Source organism: Pezoporus flaviventris, unplaced genomic scaffold (genome assembly GCF_033815535.1).
Source record: "Pezoporus flaviventris isolate CSIRO_AGI_PZ_B2104156 unplaced genomic scaffold, CSIRO_AGI_Pfla_v1 ptg000145l, whole genome shotgun sequence".
NCBI classification, from domain to species: Eukaryota; Metazoa; Chordata; class Aves; order Psittaciformes; family Psittacidae; genus Pezoporus; species Pezoporus flaviventris.
Window position 1 is genome coordinate 663,427 of NW_026892693.1, and position 9,005 is coordinate 672,431.

The 9,005-nt window shown below is 60.6% G+C and overlaps 1 protein-coding gene across 1 annotated transcript; it reads right to left on the reverse strand.

The window, feature by feature from the left end:
- Positions 1-120: 120 nt before the first annotated feature.
- Positions 121-7,241, reverse strand: CD6 (CD6 molecule). Its single transcript, XM_061479269.1, has 10 exons — positions 6,878-7,241; positions 6,538-6,597; positions 6,136-6,444; positions 5,640-5,939; positions 5,448-5,513; positions 5,211-5,351; positions 4,806-5,099; positions 4,397-4,477; positions 1,135-1,302; positions 121-420 (listed from the first exon to the last, which is right to left on the reverse strand). Exons 1-10 carry the CDS (start codon positions 7,239-7,241, stop codon positions 158-160), a joined length of 2,046 nt encoding a protein of 681 aa, XP_061335253.1. The 3' UTR covers positions 121-157.
- Between the last annotated feature and the right edge of the window lie 1,764 nt (positions 7,242-9,005).

Sequence of the window (9,005 nt, forward strand, 5' to 3'; positions counted from 1 at the left end):
CCCTATGGGGCCGGTGACCTCCATGACCAAGGGACGCGGTGATCCAGTGGGAAAAGCTTTTAATGGGAGCACACAGCCCATCACAGCGCATCCTGACCCCAGCATGGGGGACAGGGATGGAGGAGACCCAGCAGTGCCAGGGCCCCCATTGGGCCCCTCAGTACAAGGAGCCCTGGATGTCATCATAGTCACTGCCCTCGGAGGGGTCCCCCTCCATCCATGGGGCTGGGTCCCCCCCGTACCATGGGGCTGGGTCCCCCCCCATCCATGGGGCCGGGCCCCCCGGTGTCTCCATGCCCTGGCTCTCGGACCACTCCCCCGAGGAGGTGCTGGAGCTGTCGTTGGGCTCGGGGGCTGCTGTGGACACGGGGACCCCCTCACATCCCCTATGGGGCAGTGCTGGGGGGGGCACATGGGGCGCTGTGGAGATGGGGTCAGATTGGTACCCGCCACCCCTGCTCCATCCCATGGGGTCTCTTCATCCCTGCGCCCATCCCCATCCCTCTCCCATCCTTCGGGTGCCCCCACACCAATTTCCCCTCCCCAGGGCTGTCCCCATCCCTACTCCCATCTCCGCTTCCATCCCCATCCCTGGGGACCCCCGACCCCAATTCCTCTCCCCAGAGCTGTCCCCATCCCTATTCCCATCCCCTGGGATCTCTCCATCTCTGCTCCCGCCCCCATCGCTGCTCCCATCCTTGGGGCCCCTTCACCCCAATTCCCCTCTCCATGGCTGTCCCCATCCCTGCTCCCATCCTATAGGGTCTCTCCATCCCTGCTTCCATCTTTGGGCTCTCTTCATCCCTGCTCCCGTCCCCTGGGGTCCCTCCATCCCTGCTCCCGTCCCCTGGGGTCCCTCCATCCCTGCTTCCATCCTATAGGGTCCCTCCATCCCTGCTTCCATCCCCATCCCTGCTCCCATCCTTGGAGTCCCCTACTCCATTCCAAGGCCTATCTCCATCCCTATTCCTATTCCTACTCCCATCTCCTGAGGCCTCTCCATCCCTGCTTCCATCTCCTTCCATCCTTATGGGCCCCTCACTCCAATTCCCCTCCCCGGGGCCGTTCCCATCTCTGCTCCCATCCCAATCCCTTGGGGTCCCCATGGCCACGCATCCCTCCGGCAGCACCCACCGGAGCCGGTGCAGCCATGGGCAGTGGGTGCCACGTGCTGGTGGGTGCCGCTGTCAGGGTGCCCCGTGCAGAGCGATGGGGACACGGTGGCGTTGCAATAGGGCGCCATGGAGGCGGATGAAGAGGTGGAGGTGCTGCCATGGGATGTGGATCCCGGCCTGGCCGGTGCTGTGGGACACAGGGATATCAGCCCCGCACTGCGGGTGGCACCCATCACGTCATATGGGGCGAGCACCCATCATGTTATATGTGGTGAGCACCCATCACGTCATATGGGGTGAGCACCCATCATGTTATATGGGGTGAGCACCCATCACGTCATATGGGGTGAGCACCCATCACGTTATATGTGGTGAGCACCCATCACGTTATATGGGGCGAGCACCCATCACGTTATACGGGGTGAGCACCCATCATGTTATATGGGGTGAGCACCCATCACATTATATGGGGTGAGCACCCATCATGTCATATGGGGTGAGCACCCATCACGTTATATGGGGTGAGCACCCATCACGTTATATGGGGTGAGTCCCATCACGTTCTATGGGGTGAGCACCCATCACGTCATATGGGGTGAGCACCCATCACGTTATATGGGGTGAGCACCCATCACGTTCTATGGGGTGAGCACCCATCACGTCATATGGGGTGAGCACCCATCACGTTATATGGGGTGAGTCCCATCACGTTCTATGGGGTGAGCACCCATCACGTCATATGGGGTGAGCACCCATCACGTTATATGTGGTGAGCACCCATCACGTCATATGGGGCGAGCACCCATCACGTCATATGGGGCGAGCACCCATCATGTTATATGGGGTGAGCACCCATCACGTTATATGTGGTGAGCACCCATCACGTTATATGTGGTGAGCACCCATCACGTTATATGGGGTGAGCACCCATCACGTTATATGGGGTGAGCACCCATCACGTTATATGGGGTGAGCACCCATCACGTCATATGTGGTGAGCACCCATCACGTCATATGGGGCGAGCACCCATCACGTTATATGTGGTGAGCACCCATCACGTCATATGGGGTGAGCACCCATCATGTTATATGGGGTGAGCACCCATCACGTCATATGGGGTGAGCACCCATCACGTTATATGTGGTGAGCACCCATCACGTCATATGGGGTGAGCACCCATCATGTTATATGGGGTGAGCACCCATCACGTCATATGGGGCGAGCACCCATCATGTTATATGGGGTGAGCACCCATCACGTTATATGTGGTGAGCACCCATCACGTTATATGTGGTGAGCACCCATCACGTTATAGGGGTGAGCACCCATCACGTTATATGTGGTGAGCACCCATCACGTTATATGGGGTGAGCACCCATCATGTTATATGGGGTGAGCACCCATCACGTTATATGGGGTGAGCACCCATCATGTTATATGGGGTGAGCACCCATCACGTTATATGTGGTGAGCACCCATCACGTTATATGGGGCGAGCACCCATCATGTTATATGGGGTGAGCACCCATCACGTTATATGTGGTGAGCACCCATCACGTTATATGTGGTGAGCACCCATCACGTTATATGTGGTGAGCACCCATCACGTTATATGGGGTGAGCACCCATCATGTTATATGGGGTGAGCACCCATCACGTTATATGGGGTGAGCACCCATCACGTTATATGGGGTGAGCACCCATCACGTTATATGGGGTGAGCACCCATCACGTTCTATGGGGTGAGCACCCATCATGTTCTATGGGGTGAGCACCCATCATGTTATATGGGGTGAGCACCCATCACATTATATGGGGTGAGCACCCATCATGTCATATGGGGTGAGCACCCATCACGTTATATGTGGTGAGCACCCATCACGTTATATGGGGTGAGTCCCATCACGTTCTATGGGGTGAGCACCCATCACGTCATATGGGGTGAGCACCCATCATGTTATATGTGGTGAGCACCCATCACGTCATATGGGGTGAGCACCCATCACGTCATATGGGGTGAGCACCCATCACGTTATATGGGGTGAGCACCCATCACGTTATAGGGGTGAGCACCCATCACGTTATATGGGGCGAGCACCCATCACGTTATACGGGGTGAGCACCCATCATGTCATATGGGGTGAGCACCCATCATGTCATATGGGGTGAGCACCCATCACCTCATATGGGATGAACCCCCACCACCTCATATGGGATGAGCCCCCATCACCTCATATAGGATGAACCCCCATCACCTCATATAGGATGAACCCCCATCACCTCATATAGGATGAACCCCCATCACCTGATATGGGATGAACCCCCATCACCTCATATAGGATCAACCCCCATCACCTCATATAGGATGAACCCCCATCACCTCATATAGGATGAACCCCCATCACCTCATATGGGATGAACCCCCATCACCTCATATAGGATCAACCCCCATCACCTCATATGGGATGAACCCCCATCACCTCATATGGGATGAACCCCATCACCTCATATAGGATGAACCCCCATCACCTCATATGGGATGAACCCCATCACCTCATATGGGATGAACCCCCATCACCTCATATAGGATGAACCCCCATCACCTCATATAGGATGAACCCCCATCACCTGATATGGGATGAACCCCCATCACCTCATATAGGATCAACCCCCATCACCTCATATAGGATGAACCCCCATCACCTCATATAGGATCAACCCCCATCACCTCATATGGGATGAACCCCCATCACCTCATATAGGATGAACCCCCATCACCTCATATAGGATGAACCCCATCACCTCATATGGGATGAACCCCATCACCTCATATAGGATGAACCCCCATCACCTCATATAGGATGAACCCCCATCACCTCATATGGGATGAACCCCATCACCTCATATAGGATGAACCCCCATCACCTCATATAGGATGAACTCCCATCACCTCATATGGGATGAACCCCCATCACCTCATATAGGATCAACCCCCATCACCTCATATAGGATGAACCCCATCACCTCATATAGGATCAACCCCCATCACCTCATATAGGATGAACCCCCATCACCTCATATAGGATGAACCCCCATCACCTCATACAGGATGAACCCCCATCACCTCATATAGGATGAACCCCCATCACCTCATATAGGATGAACCCCCATCACCTCATATGGGATGAACCCCCATCACCTCATATAGGATGAACCCCATCACCTCATATAGGATCAACCCCCATCACCTCATATAGGATCAACCCCCATCACCTCGTACCCTCCTCAGGGAACGGCTCCATCCCATCCCTGTTGGGCATCAGCAGGAGGAGCTGCTCCCGGGGCTGCCGCCGCAGGGAATCTGTGGGGAAGGGATGGAGGGGCCATCAATGGGGCCACCCCATGGATGGGGGGGGATGGAGGGGCCATCAATGGGGCCACCCCATGGATGGGGGGGGATGGAGGGGCCATCAATGGGGCCACCCCATGGATGGGGGGGGATGGAGGGGCCATCAATGGGGCCACCCCATGGATGGGGGGGGATGGAGGGGCCATCAATGGGGCCGCCCCATGGATGGGGGGGGATGGAGGGGCCATCAATGGGGCCGCCCCATGGATGGGGGGGGATGGAGGGGCCATCAATGGGGCCGCCCCATGGATGGGGGTCCCGTGGCGGGTGCGATGCTCACTGTGGAAGGTGGACAGGGCCACGGGGGGTTTGCTGCTGAAGTCGTAGTGCTCGTAGTCGGAATCAGAGTCGGAGTCCTCGGGCAGGGCTGTGAGCAGCGGGATGCAGGGCTGAGATGGGGCTGGGGCAGGCACTGCCCATAGGGCAAAGGGGGGCAGAGACGTACCCGGGCCTTTGGGAACGCTCGGGGGCATCTCCCTGTAGTCATTGGAGGTCCCGGAGGACACAGTGGGGTGCTGGGCGCTGTGGGTCACCAGGACTGGTCCAGAGAGCCCGAGGGAGGCCACGGTGTGGGCTGTGGGACAAGGGGGATGTGATGCTCAGCGGCTCCACGGGCCGTGGATGGGCTGGAAGTGTGGCCCCATCCATGGGCAGAGCCTGCCCTGCCCCTGGGGGGGGTCCTTACCGCTCCTCTTCCTCACCCTCAGCAGGGCGGCGGTGAAGGCCAGCACGGTGAGCAGGAGCAGCGCTGCCAGCACCAAGCAGGGGATGAGGAGGGGCGCGGGCAGGGGGGACCCCGATCCTGCATCCGAGGGACCTCCATCGGCTGGGATAGAGAACGGGCACAGCTCGGGATGCCCCTTCCCGCGGGGATGGGGGACACCCGGATCCCCCCCCCCTTTTTCCTCTGCAGGGCACCCACCTCTCAGGACCGTGGTGTTCGGGGTCCCCGTTGCCATCGGGGTCGGGGTCTGCAAACCCAAAGAGCCTGGAAGGAGGGGAGAAGGATGTGGGGGACACACACACACAAAGAAGCTCATCCCTGGGGGTCCCAGCGGCTCAGCTGCCCCGATACCCACCGAGGCACCAAGGGCAGACGGATGGGGAGCCGTACCGTTGCAGACCACGCCGGCCGCCCGGGACTGGTAGCAAGGGGATGATTTATTGAACACCCAGTGGCAATAGGCCAGCGAGGGCTGGAGGCTCTCGCACTTGTAGAACATCCTCGCCGGCAGCGTGTGCCCATAGGAGAGGGTCCGGAGCGGGGCCCCGCAGCCCAGCGAGCGGCACAGCACCCTGCTCTCCAGCTCGTACCAGGCGCTGTCGCACACCGTGCTCCACGTACCCTGGAAGAGCACCTCCAGCCGGCCAGCGCAGCCGTCCCGGCCCCCCGACAGCCGCCACCGGTGATGCTCTGCAGGGATACGGGGAGCTGGGACGCGCCGATGCGTCCCTGCGGCTTCGGGGGCAGCAATCGCGGAGCGGGGAAGGGGTTGGGATGGATGGGAGATGCTCCGGGGGAAGAAGGTTTCGCTGCTTGACCCGGGGGAGCTTTAAGGGCCCTTCCAACGCACCCGTTACCGCGGTGTCCCCGGCGCAGCCCGTCCCACCTGAGCACACCACGGCGGCATCCTCCTTATGGCTGCAGTCGTGCTCCCGCTCCGCCGGGCATTGCCAGAGGTGCTCCTCGTGGCCCTCGCAGCCCATCTCATCCCGGAGGATGGAGCCGTTGCCGCGGCCGTAGGCGGCACCGCCGTGGGCGCTCACGGCACGGCCGCACCGCAGCTGCCGGCACACGACGTCGGCGTCGGCCAGGTCCCAGCCGTCGTCGCACACCGTGCCCCACGCTCCTTCCTCTTCCAGCTCAACCCGGCCCTCGCACCGGCTCCGGCCCCCCACCAGCCGCAACGCACCGGCACCTGCGGAGGCACGGGATGAGGGCGGCCACGGTGGTCCCCATAGGGAGCAGCAGGGCCGGCATCCCAATGGGACGCTGGTCCTGCCCTGCTCACCTGGCGCCACCGAGGCGGTGCCCGCTGGGGTGCTGGGAGGTGCTGTTGGATCCGTGGGGGCTGCGAGGAGGAAGGCAAAGAGGATGGGGGTCAGAAGGGGGGTAGGAATGAGCGCCCGTGAAGTGATGCTCTGATGGGGAAGGATGCTCAAAATGGCTTCCCCAGCCTCACAAAATGGACGGCCCCTTCTTGCACCCCTCAACCTCGATCCCAATGGGCCTTACATCAGCCTTGGGATGGGAACGGCCCCCCCAGGGCCCAATCCTGGTGCGGGATCCGCTCACAGGATGGGGGAGGCAGGATCTGGCCCTAAAGGCGGTGGTTTGGGGGCAGGACTCACGGGTGGAGAAGCCGAAGCGTTGGGTACCACGATCCCGGGATGCTGCCGCTGCCCAGCTCGCTGCTCCTGCTGATGGAGAGGGGTTCTTGCTGCCTGTATCTGCCTGTATCTGCCTGTATCCGCCTGTATCCGCCTGTATCCGCCTGTATCCCCCTGTATCCACCTGTATCCGCCTGTATCCGCCTGTATCCGCCTGTATCCACCTGTATCCGCCTGTATCCGCCTGTATCCGCCTGTATCCACCTGTATCCCCCTGTATCCGCCTGTATCCGCCTGTATCCGCCTGTATCCCCCTGTATCCACCTGTATCCACCTGTATCCGCCTGTATCCCCCTGTATCCCCAACCCAGCCCCTCTGAGCCATCACTGCAGGTGCGTGGATGCTGCTGCCACCACGGTGCCACTTTAGGCTCGATCCCATCCTCCTTGTCCCCGCTTTCCCATCCCTTCCCCTCAGCGCACGCCTGCAGCCAAGCCGCTTTTCCATGGTTATCCCTGGAAAACCCCAGCCGTTGCTCCTTTGGGATGAAGGATGCACCCCCATGGTTGAAGCTGAGGTGCTTTCAGCCTCACCACCGCCAAAACCATGGCTTGCTCGGTGCCCCAACGAGTTTTGACCAAAAAAGGGCACTTTTTGCCACTGCTGTGTCCTCCCGGCGTGCTGATGGAGCCCAGTCCTTGGCCATGGGTCACTGCTGGAGCCCGTTCCCACCTGTGCTCATCCATCACTGCGAGAGGCACCCATAGGTGTTTAGGGGGATGCGTTGGGTGGGTGTCTCCATGGGAACCCCCCCCTTTTAGGCTTTGGCTTAATGTTAAAGGAGAAGGATAGGGATGAACGTAGGAGCTTGGGATGAGCTGCTCCATGGGCTCCTGGTGCTGCTGGCGCCGTGCTCCAGCCCAGAGCATCGTGTTGAAGGCATGGGAAGGAGCCGTTAGCGGAAGCGGGGGCGATGGTGACCGTTCCCCGTGGATCTGAGGCTGCTCCTGGCACCCTCGTGGATGTGAAACCACCCTAAAGCCCCACTGGGGACAGTGGGGAGCAAGCGGCATCACCCCCAAAGCCATCCCTGGGTGATGCTGCTGACCCCAGAAGGGCTTTTGGTGCTGCCGGCAGCAGGAGAGCATCGCCTTGTCCCTGCGGGGCTGCAGGGGGGATGGAGCCGAGGGCTTCCCAGCCCCATATTCCTTACTCCCACCCAGTGAGGGTGGGATGAGCACGGCAAGCGCCTCGGGAAGGAGAAAACCTGGCCTTTAGAGAGCACCCTCCCTGTCCACACCACAGCACCCGCTGCCCCAGCAGCACCCAGCCAAGGAGGTGACCAGCACGCCTTGCCCTGGCACGCAGCAAGGGATGGGAAGGGAAGGGATGAGGATGCTGATGTACCTTGTCCAGACGCCGCAGCAGAAAGAGCTGCCACGACGAGGCAGATCCTCTCCATCCTCCTCAGGCAATGTGGGGCAGCCCCATAGCGGTCGGGGGGGGGGGGGGGGGGGCTGTGGGGCGCGTGGTCCTGTCCCTTTCTAGCAGCTCAGGGCCATGGTGTGGATGTGCCCCAGCGCGGTACCCACTGCTCTCTGCTCCCTGCCTGTGGTTGGGGGTGCAGGAAGCCAGCTCAGCGCCGTGGGGCGGAGGAGCTCGATGGGGTGGCTCCATCCTGCACGTTCAGAGGGAGGAAATGGGGGGTCTGGGGGAGGCGAGGTCCATGCCACGCACCTGCAGCATCCCTCGGGGCGACGGGAGGCACCAGGACCATGCTCAGCCCCTGCAGGATGTGGATCTTTGCCATCACGGGGCTGGGACAGCATCACACGGTGGGGCTCAGGCTCCCCCAGGTGCCAGGACCTCTATGGGGTGATGGAGCAGAGCGCGGGGCTCCTTCCTCCTCCTCTGGGGCGGGATGTGGGCAGGAGGATGCTTGTGAGGTGGGATGCATCCAGATCCATCCCACGGCATGGAGGACCCGCAGGGGACAGCCCATGGTGACCATGAGGACGTGCCACCAGTTAGCACTGGAGGAAGGGGGTCGGCAGCAGGGAGCTGGGTGCTGTGACCAGACTGGGTCCCATCCTGAAGGGCTCTTCCCTAGCACGGGGTGCCCAGAGAAGCTGTGGCTGCCCCATCAGT